This window comes from Seriola aureovittata, chromosome 9 (assembly GCF_021018895.1).
Source record: "Seriola aureovittata isolate HTS-2021-v1 ecotype China chromosome 9, ASM2101889v1, whole genome shotgun sequence".
Lineage (NCBI taxonomy): Eukaryota > Metazoa > Chordata > Actinopteri > Carangiformes > Carangidae > Seriola > Seriola aureovittata.
In genome coordinates, this window is record NC_079372.1 from 27,583,493 (window position 1) to 27,609,564 (window position 26,072).

General features: G+C 38.4%; 1 protein-coding gene across 1 annotated transcript; it reads left to right on the forward strand.

Annotated features, from left to right (window-relative positions):
• Positions 1–4,954: 4,954 nt before the first annotated feature.
• LOC130175102 (N-acetyltransferase family 8 member 3) lies at positions 4,955–25,424 on the forward strand. The gene is made up of 4 exons (XM_056385397.1): positions 4,955–5,466; positions 23,191–23,263; positions 23,721–23,829; positions 24,408–25,424. Exons 3-4 carry the CDS (start codon positions 23,811–23,813, stop codon positions 25,151–25,153), a joined length of 765 nt encoding a protein of 254 aa, XP_056241372.1. The 5' UTR covers positions 4,955–5,466; positions 23,191–23,263; positions 23,721–23,810; the 3' UTR covers positions 25,154–25,424.
• Positions 25,425–26,072: the final 648 nt, after the last annotated feature.

Genomic DNA, 26,072 nt, shown 5'->3' on the forward strand with positions numbered 1-26,072 from the left:
GGTTTTGTTCATCGAATGGGATATTTTTTGATTTTAGACTGTTGTCAGAATAAAAAGCACATCTTTCATTTTATACACCAACAATTTGCACCAGCCATAGAACAACAAATCACACACTAACATTTTTTTTTCTGATAGAGAATCCACTGAGTCAATGCCTTGGAAGAAGCATATAATTTCCAAATTTGTGTCTGACAACTGAAAATATGATAACCAAATCAGGCAGAAACACAGACTTGTAGTGAGAAATATGTTTATTTTAGTTGGAAAGTGATGTCGCAGCAATTCAGCAAATCAATCCACGGATCAAAGTAATGCTTAGTCACCTTAAAGTTCTTCTTACAAATAAAAGAATAAATAATTGTGGGGGAATTGTACACTGTGCTCTCTGAATATCTCTACTCCATTGTCAGATAAACTCTGTATGCAGTGGCATGAATAAGTAAGCGAACCCCTGGGAATTATGTATAAATGTATTATTATATACATTTTATTTTCTAAACACGTGGTAAGATCTTCATCCATCATACAATTATGAACAAGCACAATCAATTTTAACTAATAATACACAAATTGTTGTATTGTATCTTGTCCATATTGAAAACATTCACACATTCACAGTTAGGTTGGAAACTGTGTGAACCCCTCGGCTAACGGCTTTGACAAAAGCTAACTGGAGTCAGGAGTTATCAAACCTGGTGACCAGCCAATGAAACCAGATTGAAGTTGTGTGTTAGAGCTACTTGGCTCATTTTGAGTTTATTGTTCACAAGAAGCATTATTCCAAATGTAAGGTGGAGGGAGCATCATTGCTGCCTCTGCGCCTGGACAGCTCGACATTATCGAGGGGAAAATGATTTACAGGATAATGTCAGGGTGGCTGCTCATTAGAAGCTAGGTAAAGCAGCTCTGTAAGAAGAATGGTCCAAAATTCCTCCTGAACATTGTGCAGGTCTGATCAGCAGCTGCTGGAAGAGCTTGTTGGAGGTTATTGCTGCCAAAGTAACTTCGATCAGTTATTAAATCCAAGGGTTCACTTACTTTTTTCCACTAGCACTGTGAATGTTTAATGGTTGTTTTCAAAAAAAGACACAAAAGCTTAAAATGGTTTGTGTGATATTAGCTCTGGGACACTGTTTGTCAACATATGCGGATTAGATCCAAAATCACATGTTATGACCAGTTAAAGCAGAAAACAGGTCATTTTTAAAGGGTTCACATACTTCTTGCCACTGAATGCTGCATAGCTGGTGGAGCCCAAAAATATCAACAATGCACAAACCTCATTAAATTGTGCCCTCAAGTGTGGCCTGCATGAGCTAATAAAACATCTGAAAAAAGAAATGGAGAGCTTGAAGTTATAGCAGACACCTCTGGAGGATCAAGATCTCAATTATCAAGTTTCTCCTCCCGGTAGGTTTCCTGCTGAACATTCATAGCTATGATTAAGAGGAACTCTGCCCACACAGGCTTGTCTTTATGCACAGCTTGTTAAACCCCCAGCTCAGAGGAACACACATGGAAATGACTGGACTTATTTCCCTGATGGCCTTGTTTACTCTGTGTCTCTGCCCCCAACCCTCCCCTCTCTCTCCATGTCTTTATCTGTTCATTTCTATCTGTCCTCTCACTCCCCTGCTTCCTTTGATGACACAGATGTTGATATTTATCCACTGTGCAGTTGGAGAGAGCTTTCAGAGCCTTTAAATTGGTATGATTTCCACTCAAGAAGCCAGTATCACTTAATTGTTAAATAAAGTGGGATGTAATCTGATGGAATATATTCTATATTTTCTAATTTCTTACAATTGCAGCAGTAGTAATGATAATAATTGGGCTAAAATATGATATAAATATATACACTGAACACTGTAATTGGATACTAAAGTGTATGTCAGTCGCTGCCCTTATTGAAATGTTAAGATATATTGGCTAAAGGAACAAAATTTTACATTTTATTAGAAAATAAAGTATATAAATGTCATATTCACTGATTCTTTTTAAGCCCAATCTGTCTGCAATGGCAGAAACAGACCAGAGAGTGTCTCTGTCTCCCCAGTAATATTACAATGAAGTCAAATAGCTTTAAGTAGCATGAAGAGAAGCTCTGAGTTTACTGGATATTTACAAATATGTCCAATGGGGTCAAGAATTATGAGTGAGATGAAGAGAAAATAACTAACAATTGTAAGATGCTTTTTTAATTATAGTAAAGAGTCACTACAATCATGTGATTTTGGATCTAGGTTCGGTGTGTGATTATTCCACAACCACGTTATTCACATCCAACTATTCCACTTTCTTAAGAAAGTATAACCTAGTGGTCGGCGCAGGTTTGGCCAGTGGGCGATGTCCTTCTCAAAGAAAGAGTTTGTGCTCATTTTGTCATTTTCTGCACTGGTGCTACAGGGAGGAATTGTGTTTGCTCACTGTCTCTGTATGTTAGCCTAAATGTCAGGAGAGTCAACCCTGAAGGTTTGAAAAATCCATAGCAGCTACAGCCATTCTTCATCGCTTTACAGCTGCTCTCTCTCTCTCAGCCAAGTTTTTATTCATTACAGGAGAAGAGCAATCATAACACTTCTCAAAGGCACAATGTTAACACTAGACCATTAATTGTATTTTGCAAAAAAAAAACATGCATATTGGTCTTTTATCATAAGAATGCAGGTCTAGTTTCCCCACATGTTGATTCATTTTATTATCTTGCTTCATTGAATTATTAAGTCACTGTAAAGAATGACATGTGACATAAGGAAAGAGTTAAATGCAATGAAGACTGCATTGTCCAATTTCAACTGCATCGTTTAGCTTTGGGTTCACAGATTAATCGATATTGAACATTAGTTGCAGCCCTAGTCTCACACCACTGGGCCACCTGGATGCCATAGTCAGCTAGATTTGAAAACCCAGCTGAGTCTATGAGTGGTGGGGCAAGATATGAGGCTCCTTAGCCTTGACAACTTTAGTGCAACAATGAGAGAATGTCAAGTAAGATACAGTATATCATGGGGATTAAGAAGAGAATCCTAAAAAGCACAAAGCAAGATTGAGTGCAGTTTAGAGACCATGTGTCAGGGGCTGTGAAAGGCACAATGCAGCGACACATCATTTAGGAAGCAGATCTTTAACTGCAGATGGACCACAGGCCCGATAAGTTTTGTGAGAGACTTTTAAGACTGATTAATTTGTTGATGATGAATTCCTACCCTACACCTCCGATGGACAGGGACTCTGGGTTGCTCTGTGTGGAGGTTGCACACTATGCTGGGAAATACACTGTCATTCATTTCATTACTGTCCGTCAAGTTGATCAGCCAAGACAATAAAAGCACAGTTCCACTGCGGCAGTGCATGAATCATCTGAATGATGAAGACAAGTCTTTGTGTGGACTCATCCCTCTGTGAGCATGAGTGAGCATCTGTGTGTGTGTGTGTGTGTGTGTGTGTGTGTGTGTGTGTCATCAGTGTAGCAATCAGGACTTATAAGTGCTTTGAAAACAAATTGGTGTCCCAGAGCCAACATCCAGTGGTTTATTTAAAGATTTGTTTATCTTTCATTTATGAATTGCTGAATTGGAAATTAAAACATTCACCCGTGTTTCATTGAGTCCCTGTGTAGAATGCCTAAAAAATGTGTGGGAGTCCAAGCTTGTAAATTTCCATCACTTATCTACTTTAATCAGAGGCTCCTAAAACGCTGAGAATATTACTTCAGAAATGCATTTCCATATCCAGCATGAAACAATGGACCAAATAACTCACTGTATGAAAGACAGTAGAATGCTTCAAAATATTTAAATGAATATAATTACATTGTAAAGAAACAGACACATCCATGCTGTTGAAAGACTGAATTGCTCTAAAATCTATAAGTGAGAAGCAACAAATGACTTAAATCTTACACAATATTTTTTCAGTGATGTTACATGAATTTTATGGAACCAGTAGACTACCTTTAAAACTCACAGCCACACTCCTGGTGGTGTTGCATACTTTGGTCCAGTCTCAATTTTCAAACTACCGAATGGCTTGCCATGAAAATTTGTATAGACATTAATGGAACCCAGATGATTAAGTACAGTGACTACAGTGATGCCCTTACCTTTCCTTGAGAACCACCATAAGGGTGTCATATTTAGGTTTTAATTAAACATCTCAACAACTACTTGATGGATTGCAAAGGGATTTGGTTTGGATACCCATCGGGCACAGAGGACGAATCCTTCAGACTTTGGTGATTTCTGACTTCATCAAGCGCCACAATTAGGTCAAAAATTGTATCCACCTGTGTGGATCCTTCGTGGCCCAACCTGTCCCAAGATTCATTGCGCGCCGGTAATGAACGCAAAACAACGCTGACAGAGAACCGCTTTTAAATATAAGTATTGTGTTTCAGCTCAGTTCAACAGCTAACGGTACAACTATTAAAGCCAAGGGCCTTAAAACCTCAAGTTTTTTTTTTTTTTTAAATAAAAGTTGTTAAGGTTGCTAGGCAACAGGAGCCGCGTTTTGCGACGCAATGGCGGGCAGGACTGGTGATGCACAGCATTAATCCTCCACAGACCAGACCATCTTATTTCAGTTCAGCCTTCACAGTCTTCAGTGGCTGCGGAGGGCCTCACCTTCGTAAACCGCGTCCTCCAAGGATGCCGTCCCTGAATCGGGACGAAGCAGTAGTGTAGTCTACGTGATACGCAGGTATACGCCGTATACCCACTAGAAAAGGTCCCGACTTACCGTACAACCACTAAAAAATGCGCAAAGATACGTATCAGTATGGGGTTTTTGACATAACGTTCAATTTCCCTTTAAAACCTGTGTCGCGAATTGGTCGCGAAGCGCGCTCTTTTGGACCACAGGGGCTTCCGTCAGGCGTGACGCGAAACCTACGTAAGTTGAAATTTTCCTGGCGGGGGAAAAAAAAAGTAAACTAATGGGTGAGCATTATTGATCATCAAAGAAAAAGCAATGAAAGGAAAGAAGAACCAATTGACTCTGTTTCAGTGGTTTAATGCTCGTCCGGTAAATACTGCCGCCACTTCGGGGGATAGTACAGATGGAGCAGCAAACACATCATAATCATATAAATACAATAAGTCTTTCATGATCTCATGTTAATGCACACTTAACGCATTACTGAGCACGGTGGTTCTTGTTTGGGGTTATTTTGAAACAGCTGCTGCCCTATGGATGTGTGCGAGGGTGGGGCCTAGACTACACCACCGGGACGAAGTGTATCTCACTGGGGAACAGACTTTGACACAACACCCAAACTCTGAAAATTATGTTTTCATGATGTTTGTTGGAATACATGAAGAAGAAGAAGTTTCCCGACTTCACGTCGGAATATTCACAACCTGGAATACTTCTATGAAAAACTTTTTAAGCTTTTGTGAATCGGTGGACTCTTATGGACTAAAGGAATATTGACAATCCAGGAATGGACGGAGTCTAACTTTAAAGGTAGGGAGTCGCCGTCGTTACTCTGTTTTGCTGGTTTATGATGATGGTTTATGAAATCTGAATTAACGAAATCTTTGTGCTCATGTTTTCCGTAAAATGAACGGAACCGTTGAATTGTGGGTTAGAATCTGTCTGAGCTAACCGTGTGTAGTATGTCAATGTTGACAAACGTTTTGGCATTTATATATGTATGAACTTTGCTAGCTGCTTTGCACTAACTTTAAACTGGTCACTAGCAGCAATGTGGGTTTGGGGGGGCTTTGTCCGCTCATATATATTTTTTGATCCTTTCCGTTTGTAGAAAAATATCAAGGTCTACAAGGAACACGTCTTTTAGTAGGAATGGTTGGCTACCCTAGTTAGCAGTGTCAAAGTTAGCATGCTATGTGTTAGCTCAAAGTATAGAAGTATAGCCTCACAGCACTACTAGCATAGCTGTAGATACTTTGCCTTGTTGCTAAGAAGGTCTTAGAGTCATATTTTAGTTCCTGAGTAAGAGAGTGTTATTTTTAAACACACAGACCATGAGAAACCCCAGTCCAGTCCCACTGATGACCTCTGGGCAGTGGGACAATCAAAGTTCTGTGTGTTGCACAAATTACTCTAATGGCAATTACTGAAGACGGATGTCTCACATTCATACCAGTAGGATTTTCCCCAAGCAGACATTTAAACCAATGATCCTTCAGTCATATTAGTGTTGCACCGACTCAGCTCTGCTGTCGCCCAATTAGCTTCAATTTATGGTGCAACAACAGCGAATAACAGCACAGAAGATTTCATATAGTTATCCTTTAGGGTGACATTTCTGTGATGTCTTTAATCGCTCTGGTATCCCTCCCTTCTTTGAAACATAGGCATAGCTTAATTAATGGTGTAAAAAAGAAGGGGAATAACTAGGATGAATTATGACGTGTCTATTTTTCATCCGATTTAAATGTAATTTTTCAACATGCGGCCCAGATTTAAGCACAAACAAAATCAGCGTCTGCATTGTGGCTGAACAGTAAAAAGGGTTCATCAAATCATAGCATTTCATTCATCTGCGCTGCTGAATTCCATTATAAATCCTCATTCACATGGTTTATGAATTCCATTATAAAACCAGACAATGTGGTGTATGTGGGTGTTGTTCACCTTGATCCTGCTGCCGAGTCTCTTCTATTAACATCTCAGTAGGTGCTGTGCTGTGTTTTCACTTTAGTTTTGGTTTCAACACTTCATCAGCTCCAAATGGCAAATGTAACTTTGATGTGTGCCAGTAAGCTAATGTCATCCTGCCAATAAATCGTCTATTGAAATCTTTCAATTAGGTCACTTGACCAACTCAGAGGAGAATACCATCAAAAAAGGGATGCAGAGGGATACATAATATTGCAGCACAATAAAGTCTAGCCCGATTGTAGGTGGTTTAGTTGGATAGAGCTCAATGGTTGAAAACAGTAACAATCTGGATTGTGTCATTGAACCACAAACACATACTACATGTAAGGCACTTGTGACATCTTGTGTATTCAATATGGTTGTATATATAATATATATAATCTGTGGTGTCTGGGGTGGGGGTGTCATGCTCAAGCTCACGTCCTCTACCAGAATCCTGGGAGTTTGAGTGTTCTGCATAGTATAGCTGCTCAGAATGTTGTAACTGTAATCCGATGGGGCCACTCTCTCAGTTTTGGGGTCACAGGGGACCACTTTGGACTTAACCTTCCACATCTGTTCCAGTTGTTCCTTCAGCCCCCGGTACTTTTCGATCCTCTCTTGCTGCTTCTTTGTGTTGCTACTGTCAGCTGGGACTGCAACATCTATCACCACTGCCCTCTTCTGCTCCTTGTCAACCACAATGATGTCAGATTTTTTAGCCAGCAGCTGCTTGTCGGTGTCAGTGGTGTGTCCCATTGGGACTTGGGGACTTCTAATCTGTACGCAGTACAGATGTTCCTGTGCACTATCCCAGATATTTGTTATGCCTCTCAGTGTTCGCTTTCCTGGCTTGCATCTTACATCCTGCTGTGCTGGACTGTCTCATGGGCATCTTTGCACAACCTGCACCTTGGGTCCTGTCTGCTCTGGTCGACCCTCCATGGATCTGGTGCCTAGGGCCTGTTCTTGTGATGCTATGATCAGATCCTTTGTGCTGTCCTTCAGGCCAGTCATGTCAGCAACTTCCTTTATCTGCCAATGATATATCTCATGTATGCATTGTGCTTCTTCCTCCTTCTCTCTCTCTCTCTCTCTCTCTCTCTCTCTCTCTCTCTCTCTCTCTCTCTCTCTCTCTCTTCCCAATCTGTCAAGACAGATGCCATCCTGAGCCTGGTTCTGCTCGAGGTTTGTGCCGCTTAAAAGGAGGTTTTTGCCACTGTCACCAAGTGCTTGCTCATAGGGGAAATTGTTAGTCTCTCTGTAATAATGATATGGAGATTATGGTCTAGACCTGCTCTATATGGAAAGTGCCCTGAGATAACAAAACTGACTTGACATGGAAGGGCTTGGTCTTCCATGATATTTCCCCTTCTTGTTCCACACTGATTGGTGTGTGGATGTACATGACATCCACTTCTTCTCATGACTCAGCAAGAGGAGCTTTGATAAAACAGCAAAGCCAGAAATAAGTCATGCTAAATAAATAAATAAAAAGACAAATGGCAGAAAATCACATGTGCATCAGACCTGTTTGCTCATATTAAGAACTGATTTAGAAAATGCTTTTTCTTTAGGGCCTTTAATAAATTAAATATGACTTTATTTGTCATCCTTTCATGAAATACTGAGAAAAGACTCCCTCCACAAAAGATGCATTAGATTTGGGAATAATATCAATATAGTGGGTGTCCGTATAATTGTGACTGACAGTGTATGATTTATAAAGCCTGCTCCATGTAAAGGCTGAGTACGGTACCAGCAGAAGCACTGAAGTTGAGAAAAAAATTAATTTTCAGGAAGGAAAAGTATAAAACAGACAGAAAGGGTAATGCTATCATTTGATGTTTATTAGGCTGATTACACACAAAAATCATTGCCATAGAAACCGTGCAATACCTAAAAAGAAAAAAAAAAAAATTGCAGACACTGTACTCTGCCTTTGAATAATCTTCACAGGATGCTTAGACCATTTGTTCTCAGCTTTCTGATCCAATGTGTATAAAAAAAATGATAATATACAATCCATAACTTGTAGGAATCAAGTGTTTCTGTGTTTGGCCTTTATCCACCAGAGTACTATTAATATATATCTTGAAATCAATATCCTACAATTATTTGCGTTATCAAATATTGCGTTGTGAGATAACAGCGACAGAGATTTGCTTAGTTAGCTACCTTTAGCTAGAGTTTAGTTTTTCTTTCTCCATCATGTATTGATTTAGCTGCATTTATGTGCAACAACAAACTGACTAACCATAATGTTTGTTCATCAATAACCAAACTTAACTTTAGTTTTAGCTAAGGCTAAAACTATTTCAGATGATATAGCCTTTTTACATTAGCTGTCTAGTTAACTGTCATTCAGTCCTCCACCACACTGATTACCAAAAGTGCACTACTGCAGCCTGGGCAGCAATACAAAGTGCAGATATTGAATCTTGGTTTTAAAAACCTGTTTTTATGGAAATCACACATTTGGAATAATGTTTTTTTTTTACTGTCAGAAAGTCAGATACAGGTTGTAACTCAATTCTGACCAATATGCAGTTACTGTGTTTTTCCTTTGTATGGCTCTGGGATATAATGTTTTACATAGTATTTACTATGTTATTTTCTGTGTCTTATTTGATTGTATCTACAAGGAAATCTGTCATTGTTTTTCCAGATTGGTCCAGTCGGTCTGGATGTTAAATGGAACTATCTTCCCCTTGTTTTGTCTATCTGGCAAGCCAATGTAACATGCACTGTGCGTCTGTCCTTCAGCTTATTACAAGCCATAGTTGCGTTTTATTGTTGGGTGACCTATAGGGGCTGTGGTAATTATGATGGGAGGAAAGGAGGAAGTCAGGTCGACAACAAAACACCGGACTTTCTCACTGAGGACCAGTTCATTCAGTCATTTCCAGTTTAAAACCAATCGTCGTTGTTCCCTCTAACCATGATGGTCCCTAAAGGTCTCTAACCTTAAAGGTGTAATGTGTAAGATTGCACTACTTGCTCCACCTCCATAGGGGGCAGCATTTCACCTCTTCGCCCCTGTCCAGTTAATCATGTTGTTGTTTTCCCCATGTTCGTTATAGTTTATTATTAATATGTGCATTTATTGTTGATAGTTAAAATCCTTGAAACATTGAAACAAATTATGAGTACTAGTAATACAAACAGTATGCTTTTATTTATCTATAAAAGTATGAAGGCAAGGGGATACTGTATGACACATGGGTGTCAGGCTACAGCAGTATGAGGAAGGGATGATGATATCATCACAAAGGCACAATCAGGAAGTGAGGTGTATTTCCAGGTATGTTTTTACTTACAAGATATTTGGCTTGGTGTTTGGTGCAGTATACAATAAACATATAAACAGGAAATAGCAAAAAAAGGTCAAATACTGTGACAGTCAAAAAGTATAAATGAATATAATAATAATTATATATATATATATATAATAAAATAATAATAAAATATAACTATATAAATCAAGATGGTTAGCACCATATTTCTAACCTATCCAGTAAAATTTTGCATACAGAAAAGTTTCTACAAAGTGAGGACCTGAACTTGTTGTGTATCACTGTATCTGTATATCAGTTGCACAGGCTTTTGTTGCAGGATTACAATTACAAGCCATCTCCCTGCTGCTGCGATTGTAAATGTTTAGACCTGACCTGCATTATCTGATCAGCAGTTTCCACCATACCAGGAAAACTGAGCTACTTTTGAACAGCATAGACTTTCTTGGAGATGCTATACTTTCTGTAGAGATGTAAAAATGCAAAAGAACCACTACGAGGACTGTATCTATGACACCACTGTGAATTCTCTAGCAGGTGAATCAGTTTATAAATATAAAAATAAAGTATGTAATATTAATTTTGGATGGAATGAACAACACAAGAGGCCTTTATGCTGTGGGTTGAGGCTGGAAAATTTTAGCAAGAGGCGCTGTGGTGGGCTTAAAGAAAAAAAAAAATGAGCCAGTGCAAGATTTGAATATGATCTCAACTTCATTAAATGAACTGAGAGAGCACTGTGAGGGCAGAATTTCTTGCAAGAAAAGCATTTCAAACTAAAACTTTGGAAAGAGTCAGAACTGATGGTGCTGATTTCAGTGAGGGCCTGATAGTGGGACTAATGAAGTGTCTAAAGCTATTCTTGTCAAAGCTTCAATGACAGTCATAGTTTTAAGGAATGTGGAGTTGGTCACATCACATTAAATATCTAAAAATGTATTGTTTTTTTTTTTTTTAAAACAAAGTCCACTTGTTTTACTGCCTTTTTCTAGTTCATAATCTGTGCTCCTGTATTATTTTATGTCAGTCATGGGGGTGAGGCAGATTGTTTGTAGATTACTTGTCCAGGCCGTTGAATTGCTCTAAAACAGGTTGTTTTTGGTAATCTCAAAATTAATTATTTTACCATTTGTATTCAAATAGTGTATTCAATAATTCTAATAGTGACAGATTTACTACTGGAACTCTGGGCTGAAATGATGACTGTTGCCAGCAGATCTTTTTCAGCTGTATTTAGCAACTCACAGTAACACTGTGAGCTGTGTTGAAATAAAAAAACAAAAAGTTTTAGCTGACTCGTTTTGAAGTGAGAACAATGTCAGGAGGTCTCAAATGTGCACATGATGGCTATATACTTGATAGAGAGAATGAGACTAAAGCTGCTTGTATAAACTCAGTATTCTCACCAGCTAATGCTGTAGAAAACATATAAATAAGGAGCAGATTTGTTCCTGTATTTCTGACAGCCAGTTAGCCCTTGTATTATAGTAGCTATTTTGCAGGGGTCTGCAAGTTTTCTAATCCATTAGATGGTGGGCCAGAACATAATCAAAGGCTAGTTTAAGAAATTGATTCATAAAAATACCACACATCACGTCTTGGGCATTTCAGAGGTCTGTCAAGTGAGCAACAGAATCTTTTGAACTTCGGTCAGAACTTTTCAGAATAAGAGCTCTCAATTAGCTCAAAATAAAGCATTGCTGCAAAAAAGAAGTTTCTTTTGCTTTTATTTTGTAGGCAGAATTGCTAAAGAGGAAGTGATTCTGTGGGTAACTCTTGCCATGACGGCGGAGATCTAATTTATATATATATATATATATAAAAAAGTATCTAATTATCATAATAATAATTTGTTTGGCCACAATTTTGTGCCGGTGGGCCGCCAGTTGCCGACCACTGGTATATTGTTATTTTATTTTACTCTTTTACTTATGCAAGTAAGTAAAATGTATTTCATTGTAAAATAACCGTGTTTGGATACTTACCATATAAAAACATACTTCGACAAGCAACACACAGTTGAGCATGTATTTTTCTGACTAGAGCCCATCGCTTTAGCATGTATAGAAATCCAACTTTTGACAAACCTTGTGTGCCTGGTTGCTAAGCCATGATTGTATCATTGCTGTTGGTCAATGGTCAAAAGAGGAAATGGAATTGTAGTATTTCTTGAATTCCACACGAGGTCAAATATACTGGTCAGATACATAGATGTATAGATAATTCATTTATAGTAGAGAACAGGCTTGTCAAAAAAAAAAAATCGATACTCAGATACTAATAGATACTACATTTTGTACCACAACACTGAGCTGGCGTTGTCAGCACAAAACTAAAAACTGTTTTTGTTGAAAATGCAAAAAGTAAAAGTGCCCTTTGGAATTATTTTGCATTATTATTTTACCTGGCCGGCAGCACACGTTAACGTGAGCCGTTTAACTATTAGCAATTAGCCGGTAGCCACATTAGACATCTGCCAAATTATCATTAAGAAAGCGGCTAGTCGCTATGGCTAATAATAAAACGACTAACGTTAATGTGGGAGCGAGGCAGCAAACATCATCAGTCCTGCCCATCTGTAATGTGAATAGAAAGTGTTAATTTAACAGGAAAACACAGTTATTTGTGTCTGAAAAGTGTTATGTTTTTTTTGCACTACCTCAGAAAACCTAAAAGTAGTGTTGTCATTGATGTTATTGTTTGTATTGTTCTAATCTTTATAATCTTAATCTCTAATCTTCATTTTTTTGTCATTTTTTTCTCGCCGTGGTATCGAAAATGGTACAGAGTATTGAGTATTTTCCTGGGTATCGATATCGAGATTGAAATTGTAGTATTGCAACAACCCTATTAGAGAAACGCTCGTAATTTACAACACAAAAAATGTATATGTTGTCAACTGATCTGAAGGCCTGTTCAGACATTGCTGTAGCTTCATAATGCTCATCTTTAATGAAAGTATTAAAGCAGCAGTATGCAGAGACTTATTGTCACTTACAATGCCGCTACATGGATGTTATTGTGTATGATTAGATGCAGGCTATAATAAAAGTCATTTGAAAATTTAATTTGAACTGAAGTTAACTGTAAAGACTTGAATGAGCACCTTCACATATTTTGACACCTATCCAACAAAGAGAAAACAGTGTTCCACAACTGATCATCACATCTGTTTAATTAGCTAATTTTGCTTTGTATCCTCAGCCTGAAATCTAAAGGTATTGTTAGTGTTTTGCAATACTCACAATATTAACAGACTGACCTCATTTGAAGATATGGGTTAGAGCGTTTCCTCCCTCCAGAAAGCTCTATAAAGGATTAGAAATGATCATGGGAACTCCACCCTCCTTCATCCTGACATATATCTTTATCTTTCAGTCGTGCGATTGTAAACCAGACCGTGTGATCTATCTGTGAGTATCTTTTGAAGTGGCACTGTGGCCGATGTGAACATCTCTCTTGGGAAGAGTGGATGTTGCATGAAAAGAATAGTTATACATTGTAATGAATAAACCAATGAATATTTTACCAAGTTTTTACATGTTTGGAGAAAAATGAAACAATTGTTCTTGGAAACAGGAATTCCCTTTTTTTTTTTTTAAAAATATATAATCAGGGGTTTGAGGATGTCAAAACAAGTCTCAGCTGTCCAATTATGTGGACAGGAGAGACAACATGCTTAAAGACACACAAACTTGTGTCTGATACTTCAACATATTTGTGCATCAAAACCGTTTTTTTCCAAATCAGTACTCATTGCCAGGGAGGGGCGAGACTGCTAACCTCATTTGCTTTCATTGAGCCTATCTCCGTCTGAGTGTTTTTAAGTGTGATGTCTTCAAAGTCTTTGAAGAAAGACAACCCAGTTTTTTTTCCTCTGGACTTTCTGGATAAGAGATTTGAACAGGTGCTGCAAGCACCGCTTTATATTGCCAACAATATAGAGAAAAATCATGTTGATGTAGGTGAGTGAAGACGACATATTTGAGAAGACTAAATGGTTGTTTGTCCCCATACGAACACTTGGCTTTTGGTTATTTGATCAATTGTTAATTTACACCACTTAAGTACAATATCAACTTAATGCATTATTAATTAAAGGAATGGTCATTTTGGGAAATCAGCTAATTCAAGTTCTTGCCCAAAGTTATATTAGATGGTTGCTGGATATTCCTAAATGAATCGAAGTCAATTACTGATGAAATTCAAGAATGAAAAGGGCTTTTTTTTAAATTAATAATTGATTGCAGTATTGAATGGAATGAAGAGTCCACTGTTAAATTACTGAGTCACTTGTCACACATTTGCTTGTAGCTATTCCAGAGGGAGACTTTCTACCATTCACGGATGACATTGAATTAGCACGGCTCTTCTGTCCCTCAGTGGAGTCTTTCTGTTGTAGTAGTTCAGCCATTATGTTGAATGTGATGTGAATACTTTCATGAAGTGGAGTGATGCATAAACAGTCAGTGTTTGGTGCCCATGGGAGGTTTGCCCAAATCTGGCTTAAGCAAAATGCAATGGTGGGAAAAGAACTAAAAGCCTTTATTAAAGCTTCCATATTTTACACTTTTCCAGTGTTTTAATTGATGTGTTGCTATCCATACAAAGATATATTTTTGGTTTTAAGAACCAAAAACCATCTCAGTGTAGTTTTACATCTCCTCTCTAAACTTCTCTCTGGAGCTCTAGTAAAAACAGGCTGGTGAGCCAATCAGAAGAGCCTCAGAGCCTCTCTTCTGATTGGCCTCTGGCCTCTGATTATATTTTACACTAAAGGTGCCTTACCATTAACCTGCTTAATGTGTAATTTTGCAATTTTTTTCCAAACTTTAAAAACGAGTAATGGAATTTAGAAAAAGCTCTAAAATGTCGCAAAAAAATTTACATTCTCGAATGAGGTGGTTTTTCTCTCTATTCATCAAAGCAATATTTTACAAAATTGAAATGGAAGCACTTTTTTCACATTCAAGTCGTGGTGCCTGTCGTATCATGACCGAGGGAGCCAGTTCCAACCGAGAGGCAGACGGCTGGAAATCTGTCGTCGTCGAGAGGAGAAAACCCAGTTTTATTCACACAATATCACTCAATGGAAACACAGACCATTCACATTTGTGTTTTGTCAACTTGTCTAAAAAAAAAATGGCTTCTATGTTACACTAAACTGCTATGGAAACCCAGATACTGTAGCAGTAAAGGGTCTGAATCTTTAACTCCCCAACACTGGCCACATGAAGTCAATGATTACTGCCCACTGAAAGCACTTCAGCAATTGCCCTGATTACGATTTCGGAATTACCATTAGCAGCAGATAAACCTGATAATGTCGGTGCAGAATACTCTCTGAGATGTGTAGTTCACTATAACTGTGGGGATAAAATTCAAGCAGCACAACAAATTCGTTTTCTGGTACAATCTTAATTTAATTTCCCTACATGAAAATAACAATGACTACATGACCCCAGTGACCCACACCATCTGACAAACTGCTGCAGCGGTTGCTGTTGCTTCTGTCTCATTATAATTCCACTCAGAGGTGGAGGTTCAGTGTTGAAAATGGCTGGAGCAGAGGTCACTTGTAGAACTTTTACTGTACAACAGCGATGAGCAGCAGGATGCCAGTGTGATACTGTCTTATTTAGCTTTGTTTACTTTTTAAAACATCGCCCTGTTATTAGAGCCTTACCAAAACAGCAATGATTAATAATATTCTAAAAAAAATACAATAAATTAATAGAGTAAATTGTTTTTTTATTCTTATTTCAGTCCCAGAGTTCTATTTGCATTCTCAAATATTGCTTTCGCCCTTTCGAAAGAGAAAAGAGTTGCGCTTTTATGCATAGTGCATTATGGGATCTGCATTTGTAATATGCTTTATCAGATAAAATGATTTGATGCATAGAAACATTTTACACTTGAATCCTTTCTACATCTAATCCAATTTTAGGGGATACAGTTTGGTAGAGTCCATTAAAAAAAATCCTCTCAGTCAAACAGCATGCTGTTTACTTTCAGATGAACACCACCAGGTAATGGAAAAATAAATAATCTGAAAGTGCCAATAACTGACTCTACTTCTCTGTCGGCACGGCTGTGTAAAATTAAGACCTACATTACACAGGGCGTTCCATCAGATTGTTGTGCATTAACATCAGAAATGGAGGTGAAATGAAAAAGACAATATTTAACTTTATGGGTAGAAAGAACACGTGAATAATAATGACGTTAAAACAGCCGAAACTTTCACCAACAGGATTTCTGTGGAGAATCGAGAGCTGAGCGTAGAACTGAAGTCAGAAAGGTTAAGTTCTTGTTAAGTTGTTCAGGTGGTTCAGGTTAAATAAAGCTGAGCAGCACACATCAACACACTGCAGTCAAATTATGTAAAAACATCTGTAAATTCAAATATGTGTGCAGCTGGAGTCTTGCTTCTTTGATAAGATGTTTAGTTGTAAACTTGCTCTTGCTCATCTACAAGAATACATGCATCGTTAATTCTGGTATGCAGAAGCACATCTGTGTTGATTTCTCAGAAACTGTGTCCAAAAAATAAGAGAGAAAGGATAATAGAAGAAATGTTGAAGAGATTTCAAATCTTTCTGCTTTACCTTGGTCAGTTATTCATTTCAAGGGTTTTCAAGTTATTCCAGTATTTAGAACCGTGGTGTTAGCAAGGTCGTATAGGAGTAGTGCCTGATTCTGTCTTCATTTTACCACATCACACTGACTTGAATTAAATATTATGTGTTTCTCTCTTCACCGGCATATTTGGATTTATTTCGTCCTCAGTACTGCATCCTGTGTATTATCAGGGTTTCCTCTTCAAAATGTGCCATGTCTGAGACAAATCAGTTGTTTAATATTGCCCACAGCCATGCAGGGACTTGTATTCTTCTGAGTCATGTCCCCAAGTCAGTAATTAAGCTTAAACAATAACATCTTCTCCTAATGAAAAACAAGCCAATGGTTCTTCACAGCTTTATCTTGCTACAAAATCCCTATATAATCCCCCCCCCAACATCTCCTGGCTTATTGTGGCTAGGTAGAGGTGGGCAGCTTTTTAAGTGTGATAGATGGAGTTTAGTTTCAGGCTGCTGCTGTTGCAGCTTCCTTCTCTGACCCAGCCGTCCCCAGAGAGCCCAGGATGAGCCAGAGCCACAATATAGTTCTGCTGAAAAGCCTTTTGTTGTCATTCAATCTGTATTCAGGCTAAGAGCACACAAACCACCTTTACTCAATGATTTTTTTAATTATTATTATTTTCGGATTGTGGAGTTTATTCATTTGTATTTAAATTCCATTAACAGTAGTCTTACAAGGAAGAGACAACTAAAAAATATCAATGTCATGTAGATCCTTTAGCTATACATATCCTGTGTTGCTCTTGCACTGTAAAAAGATACAAAAACACCTAAGTAAAATAAATTTCTCTAATAAGGTTGATTTTGGCTGACACACACTAACTCAAATCAGAACAATAGTCCATCATGTGGTTTATTATGTAAATCTAAAATAACATTTCATTTACAACAATGAATAGACAGCTGTATATATCAAAAAAGCATCCAGACAAGAACAATAACTAGAAACTGCAAACGAATGTATCAGAATCTTGTGAATTCGTGTTACATACCGTACCTCAGAATATGTAGCGTAAAATATACAAAACAAATTGATGCCATCACATAGCTTCATTGTCCTTGACCACCACAATTTAATCAGTTCGTTCTTGAGTCCAGGTGAACATTTGTACTAAATTTAAGTTATGGAAATATCATGTTCACAAGAGTGGTTCCGGCCCTGCTTGTCAGTGGCGCACAGGCATAAAAGTGATATCATTATTATTATTATTAGATACTATGATATTTGGTAGAGATATTCAGGGTCCTGAGGGGATGAATCCTAGTGATTTTAGAGATTCCTTGGTGCCACCAAAAGTCAGAATTTTTAACTCGGCTAGCTTATTTACAATAAAACATCCCTAAATGATCCTATTCCCTCAACTGACATTTGCTGAAGGCAGTCGTGCTCCCCAGAGGATGCATAATGTTACACATAATATTTTAGAGCCGACAGCAACAGTATATGCTGAGCCAATGTTCCCTGAAGCAATGAACTGTGATTTTGGTTGCCTTCTGAAACACACTCAGTCATCAGCTCCACTTGCAATAGAGGAACTGATATGATCCTGTTGTTATTCTCTCTCACCACCCTGAGGTCACACTTCTTTTACCTCATAGTTGGCTAAGAATAACAAACATTTACCTACATTGTTTAACCATCCAACTCTCTGGTGTGTATAGAGAAAACAACCTCATGGGGCTGTTGCAAGCTTTAGAGAGAAAGAAGCCTGGTAATATTCAGTGACGATCTGCCATTCGCACATTGTTAACAGGTGACCCCATCATCACTATACCATCATATGTCTAGACGTATTTATGTTATTATGCAGTGGAATTTAAAATAGTGGAGACTGTAACATCTTGAGGGAGTTTGGTGTCTGTCTGAAATCCTTTTATTTTCAGCGTGAAAATTACCTAGGATTCTCACTTTGAGGTGAGACAATCACTTTTGTCTGCATGCACTGGGTGAAGTGTCTTACCAGTCACAAAGAAGCAAGCATGACTTGGATTGCGATTAAGTCATATTATCATAAAACAAGATTTGAGAGGAGACAGCCTTGCGCTGCTCTTGGCTCTTCTGTGACTTCAGACTTTCCTAATGAGTGTGATATCTCTTAATCTAAAAACAGTGTTATGAGACAACCAAAACATAACAGGCTCCCTGTTTTCTCACTACAACCACTACACAAACTGTGGGAATCTGCATTCAGGTAAAATAAAACTGAGATGTAAACCTCCCAATTCTTTCCCTCTGATTTGTTTTTGTGCCGAAACTTAGAGGTTGCAGCCCATAATGTACAGATAAACCAACCTTGTCTCCTACAAATTACTTTTCTATACTACTCATTTGTATTTGTACTGCCTGGTTTATTCCCAATGTCAAAGTGTTTTCGAGTGAAGGGAGTTTGCAGGGAGGTAGTCTGGGTGGAAAAGAAAAAGTGCTGGACTCAAGGCCTCACAGTCTGGATGTTGTTCGTAAACATGTTGTGTCTTCTATACATAACCTTAAAGGAGTAGTTTTAATACATTTATTCGCTAGAGTTAGATGAGAAGATAAATACAACTCTCATGTTTGTACGGTAAATACAGTATGAAAACAGCTGCCGGCTAACTTAGCATAAAGACTGGAAACAAGGAAACAGTTATGGCTTTGTCCAAAAGCAGCCAGCAGAAATATCAGAAAGCTACTGCTCCCAGAGAAGGAATAGTTCAATACATAATCCTCTGTAAAAACAAGATACATGAGCTTTGGGTTTAGGTGGATTTTACGATTGCCCTAAAAGCTTAACGCACTGCAACTTAAGAAAACACATGCAAATTCAGAAAAAACATCTTCATCAATTTGACAACGTGTCATGCACTGCAAATAATCACAGCACAATGGAAGTGTTTTCATGGGACATTAAAAAGTGATGAACCCAGCTGGGATGCACTTGTTGTTCAATGCTTTGTGACTTTTGAGGTTAAAAGCATTGAAAAACAAGTGTGGATTGATGTATTATAATACAAATAATACATTATATGTATTATTATACATCCATGCAAGTCCCAGCCAGGTTCATCACTTTTCTGTGACACTAGAAACACAGCCGTTATGAGTATTTGTAGAGCGTTTGTGTATTTGGTTGTGTTGTGAGTTGTCAAATTGATGGAGATGTTTTCTGAATTTGCTTGTGTTTTGTCTATTAGCATGTGTTTTCTTAAGTTGCAGTGCATTGATCTCTCAGGGCCACCATAGGATTTTATTACCTATGGACACAACCAGGTTAGCTGTTTCCCCCAGTCTTTATGCTAAGTTAGTTAACGATAGTTTCATACTTAGAGCACAGACATGAGAATGGTATCAATCCTCTCATTTAACTCTCGGCATGAATGCGAATAAACATAACTGCCAAAATGTTGAACTTTTCCTTTAACCAATAGTTGTGAATGACTAAATATAACCATTAAAATGTTTAATATGTTGTAGAAAAATAAATCGTACATATTGACACTGTACATTTTGGTGATCACAGATAGGATAATTAACTGCTAAGTCGTTAATTAATCATCATGTTCCTTTCAAATATAAATGTGATTTCTAGAAGACTGGACCGAAACACAACATTTTGAATGCAGGCCTTCCTCTTCCCATGGATCACAGAGGATTTCAATCTGATTTCAAATATTAATGTTTTATATCTCCGTTTGATGTCATTATGGAGTTTGGAGCCAGATTCATCTGTACAAAAATAATGTCTTACTTGATGGTTTTGTACAGTGGGAGTGAGACATGGTGTAAAAATAAATGTACTGTGTTCTCCCATTGACTCCCAACATAGAATTTCATAGTGAATCACAAACACCATCAAGATTCTTCATTGCAGCAAATATTGTTGTATAGCAGAGAGTTTCTTTTGTTTTTGCCAGATATACAGATAGCCTATGTCCTGCAGGGAGGAGGTGCCATTACTTAACAGAACTACATAGCTGAAAATCACCAGTGTGACTCAATGTCCATGTTTTACTTTTGGGTGCTTTCAGGAATGACCACATCGTAAATGCTGAGGCATTTCCAAACATTTATTCTATGCAAGAGCAAATGCATTACTATAATAATGAAAGATGGCTGGAACTAAATGGAAATCTCTGTGGAGTGTTTTAGCTCTGTATATATGAAATCTTGAGGCACTGGAAGCCACAAAGTAAGACAGATTCAAATCAGAGTTTCTGGGGAGGCAGTAGTTTGGAAATGAAGTTGTCTGAGGTGTGTTCCAATGATGGTTTGCCACCATATGAGGGGGAAAAACTCAATAATGTAATGGTTTAATCCCTTAATGTCTTAGCTCGATGACAAGCATACTGAACAGGCTCTGTCCCCTTACAATCCTTGTGTGAGTACATGTCCATGAATAAAAATGCTGCTCACTGGGTTCTCATGGGCCCATTAAGTGGAGCATGTAGTTAGCCTACCGTGGTTAGTTTCCAGGGCAGCTTTAACCTGTTTTCTTGTGACTTTTTGTTCAAGACAATTTGCAATCAACTGTGAAGCACACTTGGCTAATTTTATCAAGTGAAATTAATATAGCCTGTGATGATTAGGTATAATGCACTGAAGCAATTCATACTAGGACTCATTCATGGTGCTCAAATACAACTTGATTAATGTTACAGCCTGTACTTTACTTTGAGTTTACAAGTAAAGCTTTTGACTTTTAGTTTGGTTTTTAGAACTTACTTCCTTACTTACTTGACTTCTAGTGAAATTATACATCCGCAGTAACGTCTCTGACATTAGACTTCTTTTCCCTCCAGTAACAAACAATCAGCTTATTTCAAAGTGATCAGCAGTAGTCAGTTACCAGCTGACTACTGCTGCCGGCTCAACCTATCATGCAACAAAACCAAGTAAGACGTGGGTGACTTTTGCATAAATGTTCCTTTTGGCTTTATTCAAACATGACGGGGCAGGAAAGAGCCAAGAAAAGATTTGAAGGAAGACAAAGAGGTTCTCTGTTTTCGCACAGGCTGCATTAGTGATGGATTAAATGGATAAAATTCTTAATTAATGATGCCCACTCTCCTAATAAATTTCCTCATGAGTTTCATCAGTTATTAGACAAAGAATTCTGATGCCTTCTTTATAAAGTGACAGTCCAAACAAATAGAAGCAAGAAGTCAAGTTGGTTTTTAGGTCATTTAATTGCTATCTGCCTACATGCTGTACTAAAGTGTTTTGATGGATATTCCTTCAGGCTGGTCATTTGTTTGAATGAAACCTTAACTTTATAAGCTGATCTGATTATTATTGGAGCTCTAAAGGTTTCTTTTTTCTTTCTCTTACCTCATTGGAAACATTAATCATTCAATTCAGATTTGTGCCATACTGAAAATTTTACAAAAATGTTATTAAGTTTGACGAGATCTCCACTGTGACTTTTATACACAAGTGTCATTCAGAAATGACACCAATATTTAAGGCACCAGTATATATTCATCAGAACTGGCTGCCAGCTGGTTGAATAGCTTCACAAACCTCCTCCTTACAGACAATTTCTGTAACTTTCTGAAACTAACAATCCTACATTTACATCCACTGTGATTGGCCAAATGTACAAATGTGAGAGAGTGAACTGGGTTTAAATTTTCCATTTGCTACAGAACTTTCTGACATTTTTTTTTATGTGAACAACTGAGTTCAACACTACAAATGTCGTTCAGGAAAGACTGTCTCTCTGTGACGCTCATCTTTTACTCCAACTTCAATTGTGGCCGTTTGAAGCAACTATAAACACTGTTTTGGACGTGGTCGCACAACACATTGTACAAACCACTTGCTTTCTAGAATAAACCACCGTCTACGTACCGCAGTGAGGTGCATGTCTGAAAGGGGCTTATGGCTTTTATCATACAGCAATACTGTCTCCTCTAAATTACATTTCTTCACTCAACTAATTTGCAACAGCAAATACATTTTGAAGGAATGCTGACAGGATTACATTTTCTATTGACATGATGAGGAAATGCTGTTAATTCACGCATTTGGGAAGTTGCAAAAATGTTAATATTGAACGTATCACTCAGATGTTTACTGACGACGTATGTCCGATCTATCAGTACAATATCCACTTGTAGTGACTGCAGCACTATTGAACTTTTCTATGGGGGTTTTCTACAGTTTTTTTTGTGCGTTTAACCAAAACCTCTATCTTTCCCTAACCTCAACCATAATGCTTTTGTTGCCGGGTTAGATTTATAGGCAACTGGTGGGCTCTGGTGTAATAGTCATGCACTTTGTAAATTAAGTGCTTCATTCATTCAAAGAAAAAAGAATTGCCAGTTACCTTTGCCACTACAACGTAATCGGAGAGAAATTTCATAATATGTGGTTGCAGTGGTCTGGGGAGGTTTCATTTTATCGGGTGTAAAATTCAGAATTCACATGGTGGTTGGGAAACGGGCTGAAAAAAGTTCCCGAGTTGCTTGACCTTCCAGCACTCACAGATTCATGAGGCAGCACTATTGATTTAAACAGGTGTAAGGGCCCTTCACCTGCCGAGGAAATTGAATCATGTCAGAGGGCCGGCAGGTTATTGCACAAGACACCGTCACCGACACCACAGGACACTTTTATGTCAGGAGGGCCAGACAATATTCATTTTACTTTCACCTTTATATTGCAGGGAAAGAACCGGTGTGGAGATCCACAGCAGATTTCTGAGAGAGCACCACTGAAACTGAAACACCTAAAAAGAGGTTAATAACATTTCATTCTTGGAGATATAAGGGCCAGGACGAGCGCTGAATTCACATTCTGCTCAGTTTTCTGACTTAATATATTCAGGATCTGTGCTCATCCTCCTTGAGAAATCCAATGATATAGTTCTTTACTCTGTTGACTAAGCTAATTAAGTTTTTTTTTTTTTAAAGAAAATACTCTGCGTTTCATAATCACAGCAACCTTGTGATTAATTTCAACTAAACTTAAAGCACAGTTATAGCAATCTAACTAAAAATTCTTATATGAACCCTGCTATTTTATACAGTGAGCACTTAAAGTCATTTAAGGTCTACAAGTTCTTGCTGCGTGTGTGCGTGTGTGTGTGCGTGTGTGTGTGCGTGTATGTGTGTGTGTGTGTGTGTGTGTGTGTACTTATAGGTGAGCATGCTCAGACTAATTTCAATCCCTTTTGTGAATGGCTGATTATCACAGTCTGTAGTTTAAGTTCAGGGGCAGCAGCAGCAGCAGAGTTAAAGCACTTCAGAGTGAGCGAGAGACGAGGGGGAGAGAGTGTGTGTCGGCATGGCCCAGAAAAATAACTGTAAGTTCATGTTCTGATTAAGTTAATCTTTTCTACCTTCTTCTCTTCAAGTAGTCGAGTTGATTACAAACAAGAGCACTAACAAGACAGCTAAGGGTGTGAATGAATAGCAACGCTAATATGCCTGGATGACACATTGCACATTTCACTAAGACTTAAAGGCCTTTTGTTTGTTGCCTCAGGATTCTCACCTTGATTCTAATCATTATCACGTTTGAGACCTAATTGTATTGCATCGGGGAATGACTCTCATGCTTGAAATCTTAAAGAGAAAACAATGCTATAATAATTTTAATTGCGACTTTCACCTCGGGTTGTCATAACCAAATGGCAGGTTTTATGTATTCATGTGGAATAGAGTTAAATTAAAACCGAGAAAGGTATGATTCTGTAAAAGGTGTATTGATTCATTTTTCTTTTTTCCTGTTTTTTTTTCAACAAGTTACGTGAGTGTATTGAGCCTGTTGTTAAATCCAGCAGGAATTTCTCATTGCAACAACAGGCAGATTAGTCTCACTGAGCTCTCATTCTCTCCCTCCCTCCCTCCCTCTTTCTTTCTCTCCCCCTCTAACATGCAGTTCAGTTCTCCATCAGGGAATACAGAGCTTCAGATCAGCATGTGGTCATGTCACTCTTCCGTGATGGGATACTCGAACATGTGTACCCAGCCTTCTTCAATGCCATAAGCAATCCAGACCACGTTGGCATTGCTCTGAGTATTTCCATGGCCGGCTATGTGCTAGGAGGCAGCTCCTACTTCCAAGCATTGCTCTTTGGCAGCGCATGGGCCGGCCTCATTTATTACTTCTGCCACGATATCTACGAAGGCTACATGATGAGGCGGCTGAGCACAGACATGGCCAACATTCAAACCAATTACCTGGAAAAACCAGATAATGGTTTCTGGGTGGCAGAGGCAGATGTTAACGGCCAGTCCAAGGTGGTGGGGATGGTGGCAGTGATGGGGAAGAAGGGGGAGGAGGAGGAAGGAGGTGAGAGGTTTGATAACTGGAACGGAGGAAGCCCGGAGTCTGCCCAAGATGCTGAAGACAGGAGTTACGGTGAGATGTCCCACATGGTGGTGGCGTTTCCGTGGCGTCGCCGAAACCTGGGTTCACAGCTGATGCAGAAGGCGTTGGACTACTGCAAAGAGCACGGCTACACCCGCCTCGTTCTGGACATCAGCTCACCGCAGACAGCGGCCATTTCCCTGTACCAAAAATTTGGCTTCGTTCAAACTGGATCCCACAGTAACACGCACGCTAATCGCTGGTTCTCCAAACTGGCTAGAATAAATGTGATACGAATGGAGAAGTTCATTTAACCCTAAGTGGACTTTATACCTGAGCGCCTAATACAACCTCAACTGTACAGCACATTTAGAATATTTCAGTTAATTTATGCTTCTTGTCTCGTTTAACGCAAAAAACCCTCTCTGCTGAGTGAGATCTGGTCACTCGTGTCTCCAGCCTGCTATCATGCTAGTTTGAAGAAAATACATTAAATTTCATGTTTTTTCCACAAAGCAGCATTAATGATCCGAGTTTCCTTGTATTTCTTCTCGCCTTGATGTATTATGTATACACCTGCACCCCTGACAGACCAATGCCCACAACCACAGAGAACAATGAGATTAGTCAACTTCTCTGTTTATTTATAATTTGCATATGGAAGAAAAACTAATCTTAATTTCTTTCTTTCTTTTTATTAAATTAATTATTGCGCATTAAACAGAACAAACTGCATTCACATTCAATTATCTATTGTTCTCCTGTCCACCAAGGAACATAATATATATATATAAATATATATATATATATATATTTATATATGAGAGGAGAAATGTAGTCATTCGGAGGCAGAAGAACTTTCTTTTAAGCCTCTTTCCAGGGAGAAGTTGAATCCCTCTGCCTCAGAGGAATTAATGCCAGCTGACTTCTAAGACCTCACAACTCTTTGCTTAAAATACCAATGAAAAATGCAATAGTATCAGGACATTGGGAGGTTTAAAATTCTTTGGAGCTAAAAGAGCTGTGTGTGTGCATGTGTGTACGTGTGCGCCATAAAAAGAGGATAAAAAGTTCAGTATACCGCAACGCTCGAAGGTCATCATACACAAGGCAAATACTGAGATTATCGACACCAAACAATAGAGAAAAAGCTTAAGTGTTTCCACATTGGTGGTCTTATGACATATGTGAGGAGGGACTTGACAAAATAGGGGTGAGCGTACCATGGGAATT